This window comes from Squalius cephalus, assembly GCF_949319135.1.
Source record: "Squalius cephalus genome assembly, chromosome: 1".
NCBI lineage: Eukaryota > Metazoa > Chordata > Actinopteri > Cypriniformes > Leuciscidae > Squalius > Squalius cephalus.
This window is the reverse complement of record NC_137122.1, coordinates 29,525,832-29,549,646: the sequence shown is the minus strand read 5'-3', so window position 1 is coordinate 29,549,646 and position 23,815 is coordinate 29,525,832. Positions and strand designations below refer to the sequence as shown.

The 23,815-nt window shown below is 40.4% G+C and overlaps 1 protein-coding gene across 1 annotated transcript in view; it reads right to left on the bottom strand.

Annotated features, from left to right (window-relative positions):
- Positions 1-5,286: 5,286 nt before the first annotated feature.
- col5a3a (collagen, type V, alpha 3a) overlaps positions 5,287-23,815 on the bottom strand; it is a 67,669-nt gene continuing 49,140 nt past the window's right edge. The window contains exons 30-67 of the mRNA XM_079870935.1: positions 23,529-23,636; positions 23,384-23,437; positions 23,047-23,100; positions 22,902-22,946; positions 22,706-22,759; positions 22,574-22,618; positions 22,396-22,449; positions 22,264-22,317; positions 21,756-21,809; positions 20,917-21,024; positions 20,610-20,699; positions 20,375-20,428; positions 20,170-20,277; positions 19,977-20,084; positions 19,849-19,902; positions 19,700-19,753; positions 19,499-19,606; positions 19,080-19,133; positions 17,050-17,103; positions 16,067-16,120; positions 15,835-15,888; positions 15,640-15,747; positions 15,515-15,568; positions 15,363-15,416; positions 15,223-15,276; positions 15,091-15,144; positions 14,898-15,005; positions 14,679-14,732; positions 14,476-14,529; positions 14,081-14,188; positions 13,672-13,725; positions 13,462-13,497; positions 13,138-13,191; positions 12,738-13,053; positions 11,826-11,938; positions 11,639-11,707; positions 10,731-10,964; positions 5,287-8,387 (exon numbers count right to left, since the gene is read on the bottom strand). Of these exons, the coding sequence (XP_079727061.1) occupies positions 8,241-8,387; positions 10,731-10,964; positions 11,639-11,707; positions 11,826-11,938; positions 12,738-13,053; positions 13,138-13,191; positions 13,462-13,497; positions 13,672-13,725; positions 14,081-14,188; positions 14,476-14,529; positions 14,679-14,732; positions 14,898-15,005; positions 15,091-15,144; positions 15,223-15,276; positions 15,363-15,416; positions 15,515-15,568; positions 15,640-15,747; positions 15,835-15,888; positions 16,067-16,120; positions 17,050-17,103; positions 19,080-19,133; positions 19,499-19,606; positions 19,700-19,753; positions 19,849-19,902; positions 19,977-20,084; positions 20,170-20,277; positions 20,375-20,428; positions 20,610-20,699; positions 20,917-21,024; positions 21,756-21,809; positions 22,264-22,317; positions 22,396-22,449; positions 22,574-22,618; positions 22,706-22,759; positions 22,902-22,946; positions 23,047-23,100; positions 23,384-23,437; positions 23,529-23,636 (3,093 nt within the window). The 3' untranslated portion in view covers positions 5,287-8,240. The remainder of the gene's footprint in view (positions 8,388-10,730; positions 10,965-11,638; positions 11,708-11,825; positions 11,939-12,737; positions 13,054-13,137; positions 13,192-13,461; positions 13,498-13,671; positions 13,726-14,080; positions 14,189-14,475; positions 14,530-14,678; positions 14,733-14,897; positions 15,006-15,090; positions 15,145-15,222; positions 15,277-15,362; positions 15,417-15,514; positions 15,569-15,639; positions 15,748-15,834; positions 15,889-16,066; positions 16,121-17,049; positions 17,104-19,079; positions 19,134-19,498; positions 19,607-19,699; positions 19,754-19,848; positions 19,903-19,976; positions 20,085-20,169; positions 20,278-20,374; positions 20,429-20,609; positions 20,700-20,916; positions 21,025-21,755; positions 21,810-22,263; positions 22,318-22,395; positions 22,450-22,573; positions 22,619-22,705; positions 22,760-22,901; positions 22,947-23,046; positions 23,101-23,383; positions 23,438-23,528; positions 23,637-23,815) is intronic.

Below are 23,815 nucleotides of genomic sequence, written 5' to 3'. Positions count from 1 at the left end.
CGGCCACTGAGGTATGCGTTTTAAGGGTTAAAATGGGTGGTTTGATGCTGCCACTCAGAGAAGATGGATCGCCCTTCGTGCTGAAGACTACGTTAAGTGAAAATGACACAGCGACGCCACACTGTGTCTCAAACAGAAGAGGGGGAGTCAGACAAGCGGCAGGGCCTTTCCGTCTCAGAGATAATAATCTGACACTGTCCCTGTCAGCGGCCCGTCCGCTGAGTTTACTGCAACGCTGCTAATTCCAGCTCCACCTTCTTCTGTTCGGCTCAGTCAATGTTTACTTTATAGATAATCACTTCAGATGGCCCAAAGTCAGAGAAATCATTTCTCTCCTCCAAAAACAAGAGAACACAGAATAAAGAAGGCCGCGCACACAAAAGAGAAAACATGCGTGTTTTTGTTCTCAGTTTGACTACTGCGAATCAAGTATGGAAATGACTTGAGGAATAGCGCGTTTTCGTCATTTTGACTGATGGGTTGAGGCCTTCCACAGCAGCAACAGAAGCTCTGAATATAAATAAGCATTGCTCTTCAGTGACAGGAATAATAATACATACGGGTCTCACACAATTGTGTGAAACAACAGCGAAAGCTCTTCTATTATTGATGGTGCGGAGTACACATTGGTGTCTGTGGTTCTGGGAGGTGATGTTTGACAAAAAGATCTCTCTTGTGTCTGGGATCACACACAATCGACCCTTTGCAAATATACAGTACCCCACCCCACACATACATACACACACACACACACACACCATGTTCTCACAAAGTGAAAAATACATTGCGGAGCAAAGAGGACTTTGACAGCATGCCGACAGACAAGACAGAGCAGGTTACTTTAGGTATGAAACTAAGTCTCAGCCGTCAAATTGTGTAATTTTAAATAAATGTAAAAAATAAATACCGTTTTGTGGCTCTTTAATGTGTTGCGACAGATCTCTGTAGCGCCTCAGATCAAGCGGTAAGTGAACCGATCATCTCTTTAGTACTAGTTATTGCACGAAAAAACATGAATGAACATCAGAAGTTATGTTTTTTTCAACAAAGTCCACCAACGCTAATCTATGGAAGGTTGTTTCCGCCACAGAATAAAACATTTTAAAAGATATTTGCGACTTTTTATGACTTTATTTCTCATTGCAAGATATAGTCAGAATTGCGAGAAATTCTGACTAACGCAGTAGTCTTCCCTCACTCCATCTCTCTCATTAACCTGAATGTCTGTTTAATACATTCATTTTCTCTGTGCGATGACGACACGTTCAGCCCTATTAGAATCAATGTCACGCTGAAAGGTAGAAGCAAGGGACTGAGAAATTGAGTGAACATAAAGCAAAGAGAGAGTGTAAAATGTGTGCAAGGATGAGGGGTGAAGGAAAAGATGAGGAGAGGCTCATTACTGCTCCGTAAGAGCTGTGGAGGCTGAAGTACATTAGCTGAGCTGGTATAAGGGGAATCTCCATTCACTCTCCTTCTGCATCTATCAGATCCCAGCACATCACAGAGAGGCCAGAGGATAAAAGCACGGCTCAGATCTAGAGACATAGGTAAGAGACGTGCTGAATATCCCGACGCCTCTGAGCCAGAGGTCTCCGAAAACATCAGCAGTGCAGAAATCTCATGCCACCCCACTGATAAGAGATTTTGATAAGAGATAAGAGATGTAAGGCACTTGCCAGCTATCAGCCTGTGCGGGAACACGTACATGTGTGTGTGGCTGGAACGAGCCGCATGCCGAGATCCACCTCCACTTCATCGCTATTCTTCAGCAGCCGCGGGGAGTGACCTTTGCAGGCAGAGAGCTTAAGATTGTTAAAATTTGATTGGATTGAGGGAAGCTAAAAGAGGAGAAAATAGAGCCTTTTTTTTCTTTCATTGATGCTAACCTTGAGGAGTGTCCCAGAGAGGACGACTGCAGTTTTTCCCTATGAGACAAAGAGAATGGGAGACCAGGGGCCTCATTTATGAAATGTTGAGTAGAAGCCATCCTACATTTGATTATGATCATTTATTAAATGTGCGTAAGTGTGATTCTGAGAACGAACTTATGTTCAAAAAATGCATTTGCCTCTCTTCCAAATGTATAAATCGCAAATATTCTTGAAATTGTGCGCAGATGACTGGGTTCAGCTTTCAGGTCTCCGCCTTGTAAACACCAACTAATTAATGTCATTAACATATTAAAAAAGCACCAGTCAACATCCAAATGCTTTATTTGAGAACGGCAAGTGGCAAGAATTGCTTATATTTCTAAATACCTGCAGTAGGCTACTCCGACTCTCTGCCACAAGGAAAAGTGCGTACGTCTGCTTAGACACTGATGTGGCGCTAAACACTTTTCCATGTCAAAGACCGTTTTTATAAATATGAATGTTGGCGTTGGCCTCCATGGGCCTCATTTATAAAACGTGCGTACGCTCTAAGTTCAAATCTGTGAGTATGCACGTTTTATTAAGAAGTCATTGTGCTGCATGTGAATGATATATAAATAAATGTGAATTTATTTGCATAAATGGTAAATCGCATAATACATGTCCATTTCACCCCAAAATAAAAAGAATAAAACATGATAGTTTGTTTGATTTTTTTCATAAATAAAGCATAATTTTAGTATTCATATTTTTCAGGAAAAATTTGCAATTATTTTTTTTACCCCGTATAACAAATTCTCATTATAATGTGTGTCAGGGCTTTTATTTATGTTTCTCATTATTCTCATTAGGTTTAATAATGTGCTACGTTGATTTTAAAATGAGCAGAAAAATACAGTAGGGTACAAGAAGCATGTCATAGTGTACAGTATAAATTATGTATAACTACTAAAATTTAAACACTGTAGTATATCATAGTTTTGTTGGTTTCTTTTACACTACAGTAATAATTTTATCCAAAATGAATAAATAGATACATTAATGTAAATGAATGTAATATTTATTAAAAATAAATGTGATATAATTTCTAATAATTTATTACATCACAAAAGGGAAGAAAAGATGGCAACTTATGATTCATTGTGACTTTAAAAGCCATTAAAACTGATGGGTTTTGTTTTAGCTAGCAGGTTGCTAAAAAAATTATCTTGATAAAAAAATTATACTTTCTTTCCTGAAAATCAGTTTTAATCATAAAATCAACAATGTTGCTCACAGTCATGTCACTTCTCCTGTGAGCTCAAAAAGGTGATGAGAGTGCACTGTAAAAAGTGAACAGTTGGATCAACTTAAAAAAATTACTTCAAATGGTAACACCTAAAGAAATGAAGTTTTCTCAACTTAAATTATCACGTTTTATCATGAAAAACGTGATAATTTAAGTTGAGAAAACTTAATTTCTTTAGGTGTTACCAATTGAAGTAATTTTTTTAAGTTGATCCAACTGTTCACTTTTTACAGTGTGTATGATATTGATGACATCACCTTAGCTCTTTTCTTGCTTGTCAAACTGCAGTGTTACAACTGATCCCATGTTACAACACTCCCCTGTCTACCGCTATGTTATAGTATGGATGTAATCCAGATGTACTACACCGTCAGACTTACCAGTGTCACCCGTCATTTGTGTTGCTTCACTGCCATTCACAAATTCTATCCCATCATGGGAGAGTAAAGTGTCATTAAATGCACACTTCAGAATCTCACCAGAACAGATGTAGTTCAGTGTTTGGCATGGTAATGGATATGACCATGTTGATATGTTTGGCCTGGGGAAATAGATCTACTACACTGCTGCTGCAGAGCAAGTACAGGACTTGCTACTGCCAATACATACATGACACGCTGCTGTGAGCAAGTAAGACGTGCTGCTGCTGCACAGTATAGCGTACATGAATTAGCCGTAGCAGATCTATACAGGTGGAGCTGGGGAAGGTGGAGGGTTTCTGAAAGCACACTGTACTGCTAAGGCAAATGCTACCCATGTATTTGAAGGTTGAGCAGCGATCTCATTGGCTACTGATACAGCAGGAACCAATCAGCTGTGCCCTATAGATAATGATGTAATTACAAGAAGGTTGAGTTAGGACCTATTAGCCTTTCATGAGGCTAATTTAAAGTTTTTGAAGGAGAAGAAGAGTTCACTCAAACGTCTTCTACAGCGCACACTCGCAATGTGTAAGTTCGTTTGGAACGCAGCGGCACACAAAATCAAGTTAGCGTAGCTAGAAGCGTTTGAACCCACGTACTTGCGTAGTGCGTTTCAAACTTCACAAATGACAGCATGGCTGCATATCTCGTCATCAGTCGCCGCTGAAGGCCATCTCAATCTGAAGGACGCTTGAAAGGATTATCCTTAAAGGATGCATCAAGTGTCTTCTTCAATAACCCACGGATTGCACACATTCTCATTCACGAAAAAGATCTGACAGAAAACAATTCGGAACTGTATGAGTTCATTATGAAATGTAAGACAAAGACAATGTTTTCAGGGGTGAAGGCATACATGTTCTCTTTTGTTTTGGTGTAAGTTAATCGCTTAACACCAAAGTCACCGGGAGACCACAGGCGCTTGTCATTCACTGTATAGAAAGCCAGTTAATAGAACGATTTTTATAGAGACATCAGATCCAATATTTCTAGGAGAGAAAAAGCCTCTCGCATGTTATTTGCAATCAGAGGTGAGAGATTGCATTTCACTTCTGAATAACAGTTGTAGTTCAAATGCGATAATAAGGTGCTCTAGGAGATGCGCTTGTTGTGCCAACAACATGAAGGCAATTTATTCACTTTCAAGAGGTGAGCGGGTATCTCTTCCTGGTTGCAGAATGCTTCATTTGTGTGCTTATAAATAATTGCAGAGGTTGAGAGGAGAAAAGAACAGCGCATTAGCAAAACACACGCGGCAGACACAGGGAAAGACGAAGGGGAGGTGAGCGGGCTGGGCTGCCAATTCCCTCCCCTATTTCATTGTGTCCCTCCGAAGATATGGTTAATTCTCCTTGGCTCACTTTTTAATCCAGAGCCATTTCATTATTTACGCACTCACGTACACACACAGGGCTGTTTGCTTCCCCTTGTGCTTCCTCTCCTGGGGAAGGAAACAAAAGTTAATTGAAATAAATGAACTGGGGAGTGAATCAGAGTTGATTACATCTGCGAGGTAGGAAGTGATGTTGATTACAAGCGCAGAAGAGCGAGAGAATGTAGCTACGGTTAATTAAGAGACAAGCTTGTCTGTTGCCGTTAGAGGAGACATCACAGCACCTCTGATCCTCTCCAAAAAGACACTCGCCTCAGAACCCCAAAATTGCTTGCGCTCCCAAGACAATGAAAAGGTCTCCTTAAAAGAAAAGCAGTTTTTTATTCGCTCATCACTTTTTCACAATACAACTGTCAGGCAACGGATTAGTATTATCATTCATACTTTAGAATAACTGTACACTATGTAAAATTAGTAGCACAGACACTGTACACAGGAGGGTTCAGAGGTCAGGATGGGCAGGACTTAAGTTAGTATAGGAATAACAATGATACTAGTGATGGCAACAAGGACAATTCATCCGTATCAATATTTAGCCATTTTGGGATTGTCCCATTAACAAACCCACTTGTTCCACTTTCAAATCTAACAACCTTGTCAATAGTTTAAAAACTTTTTTTTTTTTTTTTTTTTTTGGCTTTATTTATTTTTTGCAAACAAAATATATTGTGTCAAATGTGCCTATTTTTTTTTGGCATTGGCAGATTTGGTAGTTTGCTCAGTCAGTTCTTTTGTCTTGTTTTCCATGCACAAATATCGAAACAATCTTACATCGAAATACTTGAGAAGCAAAATGACATAAGAAGTCTTGTTTTCTGAAAACTGTTTATCAAAATGATGCCAGTTTATACTTAAAACAAGAAAAAATATCTGCCAATCGGGTCAGAAAAATAAACTTAATTTAAACACTGGAGAAAAGACTTTCTTACTCAATGTTTTTGTCTTGGTTTCCAGTAAAAAGAGCTAAAAATATCGAAACATTCTTAAATCGAGATATATTTCCTTGAGAAGCAAAATGATTTAAGATATTAAGTTGTTTTCTAAAAAAAATTATCAAAATTAATAATAATAGTTTTTGCTTAAAAGAAGAGCAAATATCTGCCAGTCGGGTCAGAAGAAGAAACTTAATTCAAACACTGCAAAATGTAGGCTATTTTCTTACTCAAATGTTTTTGTCTTGTTTTCCAGTACAAATAGCTAAAAATATCGAGATACATTTACTTGAGAAGCAAAATGATTTAAGATATTAAGTTGTTTTCTGAAAAAATGTATCAAAATTAAGTGAGTTTTTGCTTAAAAGAAGAACAAATATCTGCCAATGGGATCAGAAAAATACATTTTAATCTAATCATAAAAAAGATTATTTTTCTGACCTCACTGGCAGGTTTTATTTTCTTGTTTTAAGCAAAGACCCATTTAATTTTGATACATTTTTTCAGAAAACAACTTAATATCTTAAATCATTTTTCTTCTGAAGTAAAGGTACCTTGATTTAAGAATGTTTAGATATTTGTACTGGAAAACAAGACAAAAATACTAAGTAAGAAAATCTTTTATAGTGTAGGGAAAGCATGATTATTATTTTTTACCCCATTGGCCTTTTTTTCTTGTAAGAAAGTGAATTTTGATACAATACGTAATATCTTTTGTCATTTTGCTTCTTAAGTACATGTATCTTGATTTCCGATGTTTTAGATATTTCTACTGAAAACTAGATAAAATGCTGAATAAGAAAAAAATTTTTTTTTTAGTAAATAATTAATATATATAAAATATATATATAAAAAGAATCACATTTTCTGTTTTAATTCACCCTCCCCCCACCCCCCGAATTGAGTAAATAATGCGTAAAATGTGTCCAAATCTACAAACAACCTTTTGAACAGACAGTAAACTTTCTCTTTTTTTCCCCCCAATTTGATGTGAATCATTTGCCAGTATATGCACATTGACCACCCAGCTCTTTACACATCAGTAAAAACGCTCAAAGACAGCAAAGAAGCAATTGACGTTCAACTACTAGATGATAATGTATTTTGCACCATATTAGCTGTATATTACAGGATTGTTCATTTTTAGTTCTGAGAGTGTTTATCTAACACCATTAGTATTAAGCACCACAGACGTCTTCCCTTTTCCTACCTCTGCCCCTGAGACAACAAATTATCATTACACAAAGCAAAAAAACAGATCTCTTTAGCACCACAGTGGGAAAACACAACAAACAAGACATATCAACACATACACACAGCACACAATACTCTTGAGGTTGACCATCATAAATCCAGATATGAATGAGTTTACATTAAAAAAGAAGCATAATTTAGCCAGTCTTCAGTGTAATGCTCAAATGACGCCTCTCTCTCAACCCAACACAGTAATTCTCATTCATTACCACACATATATATGAAGCAATTGAGCGGTGTGGAGCAAAGGTTGATACGCTAGCACCATGGAAACATGGATCACTGACAGGGAAACATACAAGGCTGCCTGCTAACAAGACAAGCAGCTTAAGTGAGCAGACTACTTTACATATTAATAAGCAGCTGGGCTCCATTTGAGTCATGCACATAAACTGCTTTGCGTTTTGAAAAGCTCGGGCCTTATTTAACATTGTTTATGTATGAGCGTACACTGATTAAAGATGAGTAACACTGCAAGTTTGATGTGACAGGGAATATTCGAGCGAGGAATTACAAACAGATCGGGGTGGTATTTTCTTGTCAAAACTAGTAAAGAGGTATAACTTCGCCTCAGTTGGCATCACATTGCAGTCAAGGCAGGGAAATGGGTCTCAGAAATATTTACCCTTCAATGTCGAGGCAGATCCCTCAAGTGGCAAATTAATTTCAAATCATCGCTATCAAATGAGACAAACAAAAATGAGATCTGTGTCACAGGCTGTAAATTCAACATACATGCTTTGGGCTAAAACGCTCTGTGGCGCGGATGACAGACAAATGATGTATTGGTTTTTTCAGCCGGAGCAGTTCTCGGAACTCTAGTGGGTCACGCCTCATAATTTAATCCACAGGTGAGTAGAGTATAAAGATAGGCTGGAAACGAGATAAAAAAAGACTTCCATTTGATAAATGTGCTTAGTTCTTCCTGGTTGGCGTCGGTGCGTTGCAACCATGGAACTGAGGGCTTTTGAAACCCATCAGATGTTCAAAAGTCATTTGAAAAACATGCCACAAACCCACCGTTTGCATATTACGCAATAAATATCACTCCATTCTTTAGCTGGCAAGTCCTCTGCGTTAGCTGTTAAAACACACTGGTCCGACGTGGAATCCGAACTTCTGGTTGTTATTCCCAAAGTCTGATACTGCTACATCTATGAGCGGAAGAAGCTCTGATCGTGGAGAGTCAATCTGCAGCACGGTCCTCTCTTGACCTTTACGTGTCTGTGGGAAGAAAACAAAACGTTAGCTGAAAGAAGGCTCCTGGTTTTTAAGCACATTCTCAAGTGTAGTTTTGCTCTGCAATGATTTTCTGAGTGTATCCCTGTTAGGTTCTGGAGAATGCATTGAACTCCTGCTGAAAAGGCTTATTTGGGTGCTATTTTAGAATTAGCGTGTTCTGATTGTTTATAGCTCCTCATTTTCTGCAGACGGAAGGCTAATTTGGTGATTCATTAAAACTCCAAGAAACTAAGCGTAGGTGTTTTTTTTCCTAAGGAGATGTTAACCTAATACCTCCCATACAGACAAAATTACGGTTTACAAAACAAACCCATTGTGATGGCATAACCAGGTTCATCAGAAAAGAGCTGTTTTAGATCAGTGCTTCATTTGCAGTAGCTGAAAATAGCCACGAACACAGGTGTTTTGGCCTTTTTTCGATTTTTATCTTGATCAGTCGATTTGGACTGTGAATTTGAGCACAGATGCTTTTCATAAACTGAAGCTCATCAGCTGGGAAATATTTTAGCGTTTACTTTCACATGCCTCATTTCACTTTAGAAATTGCACTATACTATACGTTCGAGGGGGTTTATTCACCCACCTGTGGACAAACTGGTTGTCTGACAAACTAAAATACAGTTATATCTGGTTTTGTTGATAGTTTATAAAGAGCCTACATATTTCTACACTACAAACCACAAAATTAACAAAAATTATTATAATTGCATTAATACTAATATTCAACAGTTTGGGCTTGTGATAAATATGGTGCCTGCAATCATTTAAAAAAAGAACAAATTAATCGCACATTTTTCTTTAATTAATCACATTAATTACACCTAACATTACAATTTTTATATATATATTTATATTGTAATAACTTTAAAGCCTATATTTTAAATATTTTTTTAATGGCATCTTTTTATAAAAGAAGGCTAGTATCACAGATACTGCAATAAATGTCTGTATGAAATATAGTGTCATGTGACAGGCACATGATGCGGATCTGACACGCATCCCATTTTCTCACAACTCTTTACGTTCATTTAAGACTTAATTTAACTCAATTAAGACTGTTCTTGCGAGAATCCGCGACATATGGTAACGCGTTAATTTTAAGAAACATATATATGAATATATATATTTTTTCCGTATTCTTTAATGAATAGAAAGTCCAAAAGAACAGCATTTATTTGGAATAAAAATCTTGTATAAAAGCAAGGATGCATTCATTAATTTTCTTGGTAACACTTTAGAATACTGTTCCTTCATTAATGAATAATTACACAGGAACAAACGAGTAACGAATTATTAACATTCTAGTAACTACTATTAACTAACAAGAAACTCTGATTAACAAATTAGTAAGTCATAGCGCTCAGATGAATGTAGTAGTTCATTATTAGCTAATCAAGAACTACTATTTTTTTCATACCTCCCAGAGAACTACTACAGGTTCATAATTAACATGAAGAATGCATAATTTATAATAAAAGGTAATGGTAACCCACTAGTAATGACTCAAGTATTACTACATCATTCTAAAGGAACTACTAATTATTTGGATCAGTGAAAAAACATGATAACTACCTAATATTGACTGAAGTCATTGTAAGCTTTTGAGATTTTTGTAAGATTTTGAATAGTAATTCCTTCCAATGGATTTGGTAACACTTTAGTCATTACTAGTGTGTTCCCATGATCTTCACTTTAGAATACTGATCCAAGTAATTAGTAGTTCCTTTAGAAAGATGTAGTAACACTTGAGTCATTACTATCAAAAACCTTACAAAAGCCTTAAAAGCTTACAGTGACTTCAGTCAATATTAGGGTATCATGTTTTTCACTTTAGAATACTGATCCAAATTATTAGTAGTTCCTTTAGAAGGATGTAGTAACACTTGATTCATTACTAATGGGCTACCATTACCTTATATTAAACATTGTGCATTATACATATTTATTAACCTGTATATAGTAGTTCTTATAGTCTTCAGTGAGGTCTGAAAAATAGTAGTTATTGATTAGCTAATAGTAAACTACCACATCTGACTGAGCGCTATTACTTACTAATTCGTTAACCAGAGTTTCTTGTTAGTTAATAGTAGTTACTAGAGTGTTACTAATGCATTACTCATTTGTTCCTGTGTAGTTATTCATTAATGAAGGAACAGTATTCTAAAGTGTTATCATTTTCTTTAAAAAGATTAAGATAAAACCTTACTGACCCCAAACTTTTGAATGGTATTGTCTATGTCCACATCATCAGAACTGCAGAGCTGCTCAATGTCATAAGTAAAAGCTTCTTGTGTGGGATCATTTCATCTATAGAAATCAACTCACCTGACAACCATCATACAGTGACGTGATAAAGGGCGATTTGGCTTGCGTCATCTCCTCGTCGTTGCTGCCGCGGAACCGCACGGCATGTTGATGGCTGTGGCTCGTCACGTCGTACCAGCCGATGGAGTTCTGGCAGCTGTAGGTGAAGGTCTGCGTAGCTGTGGCACTGAGGAGCTTCAGGAAGGTCAGTTGGACCACTGCCACTGGGTTTCCATCAGTGTCAATGTAAGAGAACTACACAAGTGGGGAATCATGGGTAAGCAGCACTCAACTTAATCAAAGACAATTCTGTAGACACACTTATTGTGTGACATCCATACAAACTTGCACATCCATGATAGATGTTATTTCTAATGAAGGCAAGAGAGACTGACATCTGTCTGCCTAAATCTCTATAACAGGGTCAGATGTCACACCTTATGAATGAGCTGCAAGTGAAACAGGCCTGTTAGCTGTTAGTCTCAAGCATCACTTAATGAGTCGAGACTGATGGAGGTCGCAAGCGTGCACTCAAGAGAGTTTGGCCCAAGGCGTTTCAGATAGAGACGTGTATAAATTCCGTTATATCCTTTTTCTAGACCAGACATAACATCTATTTTTTTATTCTCATCAAAGACACACATGCATTGAGTGATGCATCTCAGTTGATTGTTTGACAGTTTCGAAAATCTCTTTCACCACTTTTCGCCTTTAATTTGAGAGTAAAAACCTCCATAACAACTTGTCTGTTTATTGCATTAGATTAGACTAAGTTTCTAACAAGCTGTGCAGTTTTTGTTTATCGACAATAAAGAATTTGGAGGCAAAATGCTACATAAAAAGGTGTGTAGATCTAAACTTGGTGCTGCATACATGTTGACAGTCAGACAGTTAAAAGATGAGAGGAAAATATTTGATGAGAAAAGCACCTGTTTGCCCTTTCTGTACTGGCTGTACCAACTGCCCGCTTTTTCTTTGTTCCAGGCGGCCAGCTTCACCTGTATTGAGAGATGAGGAGACAGATCAGACGTGTTTTTCTTCAGACTCCAGAAGGCCTGTTGAACTGAGACTGCAGGAAGACGTGTGCAGTGTACGTGAGCATGGTCTGAGAGTCACCGTTTCAAATCGTTTATCAGGGTGCAGACAGGTCTCCCCATCCGCAGTGAAGTTGCAGAAAACCTTGATGGAGTCTCGATGACAGCCTTGGTTTGGGTCAATCCAATATTCACCTAAGAGGGGGTGGATTGCAAGATCTCTTTAAATAGTTTTAAATTCTCATTTAGCTGGGAAGACTAATAAGAGGGGCCAATTCAGTAAACTGTCATGTTCACTGAGTATGTACAGTATTTATATTTTTCAATTAAATGAACACACAAAGAGCACAAACACAACATTTTTATATGCGCTGTAGAATCATTATAGATTTCACAATAATCAGTGCTATTTGCCAAGGTCATGTGGTAAATAACGATTCCATTCCTGAAGTTGAATCAAAATGAAAATAAAGACATTCCTGTAGCTCGAAGAGTAGAGCATGGTGCTAGCAACACCAAGGCCATTGGTTCGATTTCTGGAAAATGCATGAACTGATAAACCGGTCACTTTGGATAAAAGCATCTGCCAAATGCAAATTCATAGAACTAATTTTAACAAGAGTAAGGAAAGTTTGTAAAGACAAACTTTGAATGTAATTTTGATATATCCAGATGTATGGTGTAGCATTTTAAAAAGCTGATTCAGGGACATCAGTGGAGTAGAGTGATACTATACAGTCCCAGTGAAGTGTGTCAGACGGTGGTAGTCTGCTAATCTTCCACAACCAAGCACTCAAAACTGGCCTGCAAGATGGTGAATTGCACTGTGAAAATTCCATTCAGCTCAGGTTTTGAAATGTTACCTTATTTGCATAATTCCTTTAGTGAACAGACAGCATGTGCAAATAAACCCAGATCAGCAGGCATTCTTAGTGAATTCCTCCCTATGGATGTAATTAATTAACTATGGGGAAATGTGTAAAGACTTCCTCACCATCTTTGTATTCTGGATGACACAACATCAGCTCCTTGCATGTGCGGGCAGGACTCTCGAAGCTCCCGAGTGGTTTTCTCATGAGCTCCACCTCTGTTTTCATTGAGTTGAGTGAAGCGAACACCTCCTCCATGCCTTCAGGGTCATCCAGAGACTCGTCTGCCTGTAGGAAATCCTCCATGTTAAGCTGGACTACTTCCTCCTCCTCCTCCTCAGTCTCTGCCCTGGCTCCGGCTCCTTGTCGGTTTGAGTGTCTCCTTCGCTTTTTACGTCCCTCTCTGATTGGCAGTGGCTCGATCATGGTGGCCGGCGGGCCCTAGGGAAATAGAGTGATGGGAGACATGAGGAGACAGGATAAAAGACACAGACAGAAAAGTAAGGAGAAATCATGGTGGCTCACAGGTGGTCCAGGTGGGCCAGCATGTCCTGGATCTCCTCTTGCACCGATGGCTCCCTTTGAGGTGGAGAAAAACAGAAACAGTTTAGTCAGGCATCCCTAAATTTGGCACCTTCCTCAAAGGCCACTGCCAACTCAGAGCTTCATATGGCGATCCGTTCAGAGGGATTATCCAAGTTGGAGCAGCAGGATACATCTCTGGCATTGCCAATGTCTTTCACTCAGGTTTCATAACAGAAGCAAGAGCTCAGATCAGAACAAACAAATACCATATGAACAGAGAGAGGCTAAAGAAACAAGACTGTAGTGAGAAAAATATAAACTAACCTGGTCTCCTTTAGATCCTTTCTCACCTATTGAACCCTACCAGTGAGAAAGAAAGTGACAGAAATGAAAAAAGCAATATGATTTCACAAATCAATTTAAAATCACAGGTATCTTCAAAAGCAGTTCCACACACAAATAAATAAATAAATAATAAATGATAATGAATAAATATAGTGAGAAAAAGGAATGCATCTGAAAAAGGCAACTTACAGACAACCCTGGGGGTCCAGGTGGGCCAGTAGGGCCAGTAGGGCCACCAACGCCCTATTTTCAAGAGATCAAAATAATGTGACCACCATTAATTAATGCCATTCATGCTAACACTTGACAAACAATCTGAAGACAAAATAAATATCAGTTTAAAATCCAATGCATCTTAACTTATAAGATACTGGCCATTCAAGTTAAAATTCAAAATCAGTTTTTATCGAACATTTCTCATGAAATGTTGAAATTTTACTTTCTCAGATTTCTTAGCAACCGCAGTTTGTGATTGGCTTGTTTGTGATGGAGAATTTCCGTGCATTACAATTGCCTACTCTAATTTATTTATACATAGACAACTAAGAAAACTGTATATACATACACCGTATAGGTAATACAGTTTATATATACATACACCGTCTCCTTTGGGGCCCTGTACTCCCTGATTACCCGGCAGGCCTCGATCTCCTTTCTCTCCCATCTCTCCTGGAGGTCCAATCAGGCCAATCAGCCCACCATGACCCTAGACAGCACAAAGGACAGCAGAGCTATAATATACAACTTGTGCACTGAGCCATTACGATTTCCACATGCCATAATTTTGCAACCACACAGAATATTTCAGCATGACCACATTGCCGGGAAGTTATGCTTTGAGAGTTTTATGCTTGTCTTTAGTGAGAGATGTAATTGCCGTTCAGTTGCATTCACAGCTCTCTTAGGCTGTATAGTTTACTTTATCTTGCGTAAAAAAGTGCACATCTACAGTAAGATGCAGTCAGGTATCACACCTTTATGATGCTCTCATACCTTATCTCCTTTAATGCCAGGATCTCCTTTCAGTCCTGGTAATCCAGCTGGCCCCTATATAAAGTAAAGCCAGTCACAGAGTGCAATTTCATTGCGAGGCAGAGTTTACTGCAAGCCCAAAATCATTTGTCTTCTTTTCTTAGACCAGTATTTGATACAGTTGTAGATCGATATGGGAGAGAAAGAAGTGGTGGAAACCCTACCATAGGTCCTGGGGGTCCCGTTTGCCCTGGGGGCCCGTTTAACCCTTGCTCCCCCTGGAGAAAAACCAGGCAGAGCGATACGTTCAAGATAGATTAAGCGATCAGAGAGGTCAGTAATAAGCGTGGGTGAGTCACATGGTTAGATATCTGCTATCTACAGAAGATTGATGTACTGTAAAAAAAAAAAAAGAAAAAAAAAAAAGATGTGCTTAGACTCACAGCAGAGCCTGGAATCCCACGAAAACCCTCAGGACCAGCGTTTCCAGGGTGTCCCTGTGGTCCGACAGGCCCTATCTTCCCTACTGGACCCTCTGCACCAGCAGAACCCTGACGAAGATAGCAATGTCCTAGTGTAAAACATGTATATGCTACATATGAGAGTTTAAATGAAGGTTTATTATAAAGGACTTACCTTTGCCCCCTTTTTTCCCTGTTTCCCTTCATTTCCCTCAGGACCTACATGTCCCTGTGTAGAATGAGACTATTGATTAGATAACACAGTATGGAAATCATTCTGTACACAATTCACAGTGGCCAAACCCACCCTCCGTCCTGGTGGCCCTGGAGGGCCAGGCTCGCCTGAGGCTCCTGGGGGTCCCTGTTAAAAACAGAATATTTATTTTAATTAGTTTCACAAATGTATAATTTCATTGACATCACAAACTGCTCAAATACTCAACTTACAGCTTTACCAGGATCGCCATTATCCCCTTTAGCTCCTGGTCCACCATCAATACCCTATAACCAACAATTATTCAAATCACCATGTGTATTCACCATCAAAATGTGTCAGTCTTGAAGCTTGAATTGATCCAGGTGTGTGCTGGTGCACTTACATTAGCACCTGGCTCTCCAGAGGGTCCTGAGTCTCCAGGAAATCCAAGGGGACCCTATTGAGGGAAATGGATGATGTCAGAGTAAAATCTTCCTGACAGTTTTAACTATGGGAGTAGTTACTCACTGGGTTTCCTTTGGGTCCATCTGATCCAGGTGTGCCTCTAAATCCTGGGGGCCCTGCAGCCCCAGAGGGGCCGGTATCACCCTTCTCACCCAAGTCACCTTTTTCTCCCTTGACATAGAAGCAACAGGAAAGTTAGTGATACATGGGCGATGAAAGACTAATGCGAAAAAGAGGTAACAGGAGGAATTTACTTACAGAGGGACCAGTTTCACCCACATTTCCTGGATTCCCAGCTTCTCCGTCCTCACCCTAGACAGAGCACAAAAGAGACAAACAAAGAGAATAAAGCAAAAAGAAAGCGATCATCCATCATACTTAGGCTTACATGTTTACGTAGTTCCAGAGGCAGCACCCTCCAACAAATAAATACAACCTCCCCCATAAATCAGAAAAACACTTGTACATAAACACAGTAAGAGAGGTCTACCTTTTCTCCCACCACTCCTGGCTGGCCCACTCCGCCCGGCATGCCCTGAGGACCCTTGCCACACAGAACAAAACTGAGTCAGTTTCATACATAATGCATGCGATGCTGTCTCCTCTACTTGCAGACTGTTGACATTACAGTGATGAGATTACAGACTACCGAACACAGTCTCTGTGTATATGTAATCGCATTTTATTAAGCTAAAACGCCATATTGTTCAGCTTCCTCCTGGCTGAGGCGTTTATGGCTGCAGTGGCTGAGTATGAATGTCTCAGATGAGCCTAAACTAAAGTGGCTACCCTGGTCTCTGGAGTCTCTCTGCAGAGTGCCTTTAAGTGAGGTGAACACATGAAGCCAAATGGATGACCAGCACATGTATAGTGACCGCTTTCTTAATCTCTTATCCTGACTACCTGTGCCGTGTTCATATGATGGGCACAATCATCCCCGTTGCACATCTCCTCTCTTCTCCAGCTCAGGGAGAGTGCTAGCGTATGGGTCACTGCCGCGTCTCTCACTTTTCAATTATTAACACATGGGAGATGTTCAAAGGCGGCCATTAATAGAGGTAAATATAACCCTCTCTCAGGGATGATAGTCTAATTCCTTAATCATTCATAGAGAAGTAAATATAACTCTTGCAGAAGGATCATATCCCACTTCTTGTTAATAATTTAACACTCAAAATCAGCAGAGGGTGGGCAGAAAGAGATATGGGGAGGATGAAAGACTGAGGCAAGAGAAATGAGGTGTCGTATGTGACCTCATAACAGCCAAGGGGGTTTCATCTACGCCACGGCAGAGTGTTGATACACAGGACGGATTCTTTGGAGTCGTGAAGCAAAGACTCCTCATTATGTCTCAGCAGTACTGAAGTGTTTAACTACAAAACAACCCCTAATCAGTGCTGATATACTGCCCTGCACTTGAACCCTACAGCACAGCAGGCTGATAGGCAGGAAGGAAAACACAAAGACACTTACCTCTCCCCCAATGGCTCCCTGGGGGCCACGTGGACCATGTTGTCCTGGAGGACCCTGATGAGAAGCAGAATGATTAAGCATTTCCTACACATCATTAGACATGTACTCTCTCTCCTTCTCTTTTTCTACAATCAGCACCTTTCTCGTGTCAGATGGGTGTTTTTTTTGTACATCTATGACATGGTGGTGACAGGCTATTACGGGCGGGCTGATTTCCTCTCTGTGTGATGTGTCTGGATTTTAATAAGGACCATCTTACTTCTCCACTCTACTGCATGCATTTTCAACTCCTGAAGCATACCTCTTAGTGCTGCAAAGGGCGGAACACGAGCCATTAATCAAACTGGCCAAAACCTATTGCTAGTGCGCCGCACGCAGTCTCCACCGAGAGATATTATTGCTTCGCGAGGCATCCAGCTGGATAGGCTGCAGCGAGCATCAACACCAAGGCTGAGTGTGTAGTCTCAGAAATATACAACACCCCACATCCGAGAATCCATCATAGAGGCTTAACACAAACCGGTACAGAGAAAACGGGAAATTCGGTGGCTATGCTTTAGGGCCTGGAAATCCCATGATCCACGGCATTCGCTCATGGATGAGACGGTCCCAGTGAGGTCTTGTGGCTTTGTTTTTGCTTAGTTTTGATGCACTTCATCTAATCGTGCAAGTGTGTGGAACCGTTGAGAATCTTGTTTTGCATTCCTTCATGGTTGACGGAGCCGCGAGAAGACTGTCACAAAGGAGCGCGCTCATTAGACAGCCCAGGCTCACGGTAATCTGATTAGCAGCTGTCATGCTGCCTTCCACTTCAGAACCAGCATCACTCTCTCTCTCTCTTCTGTCACTCTCGGCTCATACGGGCCTGACACTTATATACTCACACACATGAATGATGCCCTAGTCTCACATGGTTTCTTTAACAGTTTCCTCATCTCTCAGATCTCTACAGACTCCCATCCTACACACACACCCAAGAAATGCTGTACAGGTTTGAAACGATGGACTGACTAGTGTGATACGTGATTGAATGATTATTTTTTCATGAATAAGTTTGTACCACAAATTATGTTTTTACATTTCATGTTTATGTAAGTAAATGTGTAAATGTGAGTTGTGCTTGCCAAGCCATTTCCAATTGGTATATCTTTATGAAATATTGCTTCCTAGATTTAAGGGATTTTTTAGGTATCATCCATTTTCTCATATGCCAGGTGAAAATGTGATTGCTTAGAACAGTCGTTTCCAAACCTGATCCTGGAGCCACCCCAACAGTGCACATTTTGTCCCCTATTCAAACACCTGATTCAGATCATCAGCAGGATGTGTCAGACAAAGCAGATATTAAAATAGTGCATTGTTGGGGGACCCCTGGAACAGGTTTGGGAACCACTGGCTAAGCATAGTAACAGCACAGTGTCTTTGACAAGCGTTATTTTTTGAGGTATCATTCAGGTTTGGGACAACTTGCGTGCAGAAAATGTACTTGCGTGCAGACTTGTTTCCTTTAGAACACTCTTTTCAGTTGGAGAATGTTTTTGAAATTACATTTATTCATTTCAGTTTCAGAATGTGAACTGAGATAGCACACAGGACGCAGAACTGCCATTGAGCAAGAAGTAGAATTAAAATTAATTGCAAAAATATATAAAATTAACTGCAGAAGTGTCTTACAAAAAGGCTTACAGTCTGGTTTTAATAGACCTTACACAAAGACAGACAAACAAATGTTTGAATATATAGAAATGTGTACTTAACTTATATATATACTTCTTTATATTTAACCATTTTATGGACTAGATTGGAAGAACACTTCAACACAGACTACAATCAGTTCAAATTCCAATTCAACTTCCTGTGGAGTATGGCAAATTATATTCAAATTCCAACTCATTAACAGATAAGCAATTATTCAATTTTTCCCAAACCTCCTGCTTGCATTGTGTATCATTTATTGGTATAAAGAAAAGAAAAAAAGAGATTCTAGTGCCAAAGTATTCATATAAGGGTTAATGATATGCTAATCTTACCATAGATCCAACATGGCCAGTTTCTCCCTTGTCTCCAGGGGGTCCTGGCATTCCCTAAATGAACAGATTCAAATTTAGAGCTGTACCGTTTCAGAATTAAGGTGGATTAACCCCCTCAATGAACTGTGAAAACTATGTCCCATCTGGATGAAGATGAACTAAGATTTTGCAAACACAGTGCATTCTTGCATGCAGTCAATAGATAAGGACATCTGGAACTGACAGAATGCTCAATATGACATGCAACAACTCAGGGATGCAGGTTTAAAATGGCAGTCTAGTTACAAAAATATCCAGCAAATCAAGCAACCCTCTGTTATTGTTTTCTCATAGACACAACTTTGATTTTGTCTGTTTTGTTTTGTTTAACTTTAAGAGTCACAGTCTGGAAAAACAAATGTATGTGGCATATCCTGTACCTGCAACCCTGTTGGTCCAGTCGCCCCTTTAAATCCACGTGGACCTTCATCTCCTTTTGGGCCGTACATTCCTTGCTGTCCCCGGGGCCCTGGCTCTCCATCCAGACCCTTAAAGAGACATCAGTGCTGGACTGTAAACACACACAGAATTCCAAGCAATCTTTCACACATTGGGTCACAAACACCACATTTATTACATACTGTTGAACCTGGCTGTCCAGCAGGTCCTTGGCTCCCGGGCGGCCCTGGGGGACCCTGTGAGATAAGATACAGAGATACAGTGTTACGTACCTCTAATGAAAGTTCTTGTAATATTCATTGCTTATGACAAAATAAGGATAGATACTCACCCCTTCTCCTTTGTCTCCTTTGCTGCCTTTCTGCCCTGGTCCTCCTGTCTCCCCCTGAAAAACATACTCATGCACATTAACAACCAGCATGACATGCGCAACTGCTGAAAAGGTATCCAAAGCTGTACCTTATCTCCGTCTTCTCCTGGTGGACCAGGTGACCCTGCAGAACCAGGTAATCCCACAGGCCCTTGTTCTCCATCTTGCCCAGCAGGGCCAATTGGACCTTTCTCGCCCTGAAGAGGAACAGAGGTAAATTACTCTTGAAGCTGGCATTAAATCTTCTCATTTCACAGAATACAACACCCTGCTGACTCTCACCGGCTCGCCCTTCTCTCCCATTGGCCCAGCGGGGCCGACACCTCCTGTACGACCAGGCTGACCAATGGCACCTGCAGCTCCAGAAGGTCCTCTCTCTCCTGTGGCACCCTGTGCAGACAGAGAAATGCAACATTTTAGTTAGGTGAACTATAATAAGGAAAATCAAGAGGAGGAGAGCGGTGTATGACAATTGGAAATCACTTACAATTGGTCCTGCAACACCAGGGGGGCCTTCTCCACCCTTCAGACCAGCAGTACCCTAATAAACCATGAATGTAAGAAAGGGAAGCTGAGAATCCACATGTCAAAAAATCCTACAGCAACTGCTATCTGCGTATTTGTTCAAAGCCTGCTTTCATACTGAAAGTTATGTAAAGGCAGCAGCCATCACAGTGGGGATTCTGAGAAGATATTCACTCAGATACGCTGAGGTACGTTACCGGAGTGCCAGGTAAGCCTCTTTCTCCTCTGAATCCACGACGACCAGCAGGACCACTCTTCCCGGGCAGCCCTGCGGGGCCTGGATCTCCCTGGAGAACAGAGAACACAGAAAGATGGATCTTTGTTTCCACAACTCTCTCACTCATTAGGAGTCATCCATCATTCTTTATAGGCACCGAGTCGTGCTGGGAGCTCTATTCATATTGAATGAGCAGAAACATATGGAGTGTAATGAGCGATGTAACTAGATGAATGTGTTTGGTGTGTTTCATGATGATGATGTTGATTCTAATGCTGATCTCTAACCTTGGTTCCCTCTTTGCCTGCAGCTCCTGGCAGACCTTGCTCTCCAGGGGGTCCTGGGGCACCTGGGTGTCCCCTGTCACCAGTGGGTCCAGTCTCCCCAGTTTTTCCCTGGAATAGGAGATAAGTGAGACAGCTTTATTGGATCAGATCAAACATTCATAAATGTTGAATAGTTTCAAGGAACTGAAAAAAGGACCTTGTCATACACCCGGTGCAATGCAGCGTCAGGCGCGACGCAAGTGTTTTTTGCTAGTTTCAGTCAGACGCAGTTATCATTTTCACGTCCTGCGGCATGTTGTTTAAATAGCAAATTAATTTGCACCCATTTGTGCGCCCATGGGTGTGCTGGTCTGAAAACGAGGTGTGTTCTGGCGCATTGTTGGTGCGTTGCTACAGTATTTTGAGGCTACTGAAATAGACTGCATACATTTTTTTATTTAAAGAGCGCGTTAGTAATGTGCGCCTATAGGTGGGTCCACAACATGTGCACACTTTGTCCCATCCGATTCCTCGGTAGAGAAGCGTTCAGTTTTTTCGTTTGCAAATTTCGCCATGTAAATAGCGAATCCGCCATGGCGCGAGCGCAGCTGGCTTTTAAAGGGAATGGGAGATGAGACTCTGATTAGTTCATTGCACATTATGCCCAAAACACACCCATTACTTATTAAGAGAATAGGGACAACCCTTTTAGACCATGCGCCTGGCGCGCTGACCTTTTATCTCGTCGTTAAACTAGCAAAAGTGGATTCGGACATGCCCTAAGTGCACTTGCGCCGTGCACTTTAGACCGTGCACTTAGATTGTTAAAATAGGGCTCCAAGCCAGTATGATCAACTCACCTGTGGTCCAACCACTCCAGCAGGCCCGGGGGGACCCGTCTTTCCTTGAAATCCCTGTATGAAAAAAAATGTTATGTGAACATAAAAAAAAAAAGCATTTCAGAAGCAAAACCGGCTGATTTTAGCTTGCAAAATTGCTTTTCCTATTGTTTAAAAAAAACGAATTACTAATCAGTGTATATGGTTATGGGAATTCATTTAGAAATGTAAGGTTAAACAGGCCTTACACTTGCACTGTGATGCTGCATAGACTGTAGTAATTTGCAGTAGAATCTGCACAAGCTCGGCATTAAGGGCACATAGTGGCTCTTATGAGCACTTGAGTCATTAAATAACAAAGGGGACACACTGTGGTCTCATGGTCTTTGCTAAAGTCCACAAGACCCATAAAGTGTCTTATTTTGTCATTTAGAGATTCAGAGGGGTGCTCAAGTCACATCAAATGCGCCATTTGGGACATGACCATGGTTATCTTTCTTTGAAATGATTCTTTTTAAAATAGACTCACTGGCTCTCCTCGTTGGCCTGGGTGACCTGGCAACCCGTCTTTTCCCGCAGGGCCCTGAAAAGAAAGAACAAAAATTGTAAGAGATATTCTTTCATTCTCTCAAAGAGTTTTCTTTCTTCACTGGTCACTTACATTTGGTCCCTTTGGCCCGGCCTCTCCATTGCGTCCTTGTGGTCCTTGAGGGCCCTAAAGCAGAGCGGAAGAAGCACTAGTATTCATTTATCTCCGGCAATGAAAAGAAATGTGAAATCTCACATTAGTCTGGTAGATTGACCGTGTAATATGAGGAGAATTGTAATAGATAACATACTCTCTCTCCTGTGGCACCTTGTGGGCCGTCATGACCAGCGGAGCCCTGAGCGTAAGACAAAGAAAGGAACGTCACAATCTTTTTAAAAGGGTTTCTATAGGATTATTACCTGTACGAGGATGGATTTCTTACCTTGGCTCCTGGCTTCCCTGTCGGTCCTCGTGCTCCTCTTCCCCCACGTGCACCCTGCAAACAATAGGAACCAAACATGCAAATATGCTTATAAAGAATGCATGATTAAAATGATTGTTCGATCAACTATCATTGGCTGTTTCCTCATTAATCCCTGCATGTGCTGAGGTGTCACATTTCATTGCTAAAGACTTACATTTGGACCTCGTTCACCATCGGCACCGGCCTGTCCAGCAGGTCCCTGTAAAAAAGGTTATAAAAAGAAAAATGAGCGCACACACATTAATGCAGCAGGGTGTGTGTAATCCCTCGGACACTGTACAGTGGCACTGGCCTCTCACCCTCTTTCCTTTCTCTCCTTCCATCCCAGCTGTTCCAGGAAAGCCCACTGATCCCTGTGGACCAACGCAAAGGTTAATCAATTACCACATTCCATTCATTAATCAATCTCTACATTTAATTAACCACAAATTAACCTCTGAAGTCCAATTACCATAAATAAGCCAAATAATAATTGTAGCTTCAGATAAGCTATTAATAAAACACCCTCTAAATGGCCATTAATCATCCTCAGTAAAAAGGTAATATGGAAATATTAATATACCATGACTGAGACCTGCGGCTTTCAGAATTCAGTGTAAAACTCAGGTTATTGTAATTTCAATGATGATGCTTTACCTTGGACCCCTGCCTGCCGGGATATCCAGGCAATCCTGGAACTCCAAGCTTGCCCTGCACATGGAACGAGGAGTCAGAAAATGAAAGAAAATGATCGGAATCTAAACAATGCCCAATACACTGTTGGTATAGAAGCAGCAATGACCTTTTCTCCAGCAATGCCCGCAGGTCCAGACTCTCCCAGGGGTCCTGACTGACCCTTCGGCCCCTCTGGTCCGTCTTCGCCACGACTTCCAGAAGCCCCATCTTCACCCTAAGCATGCACACAGACAAAGTTTCTATTAAATCTACAAATAAAATCTATATCATGCCATCTATAAAAGTACATTGTTTATATTTTCTGAACAAGCTGTGAGTGGTCAAAAAAGTCAAAAAGATTGAGATCCACTGTTCTAGATGGTTTCTATGCATTTGCTAAGGTGTTCTGGCTGT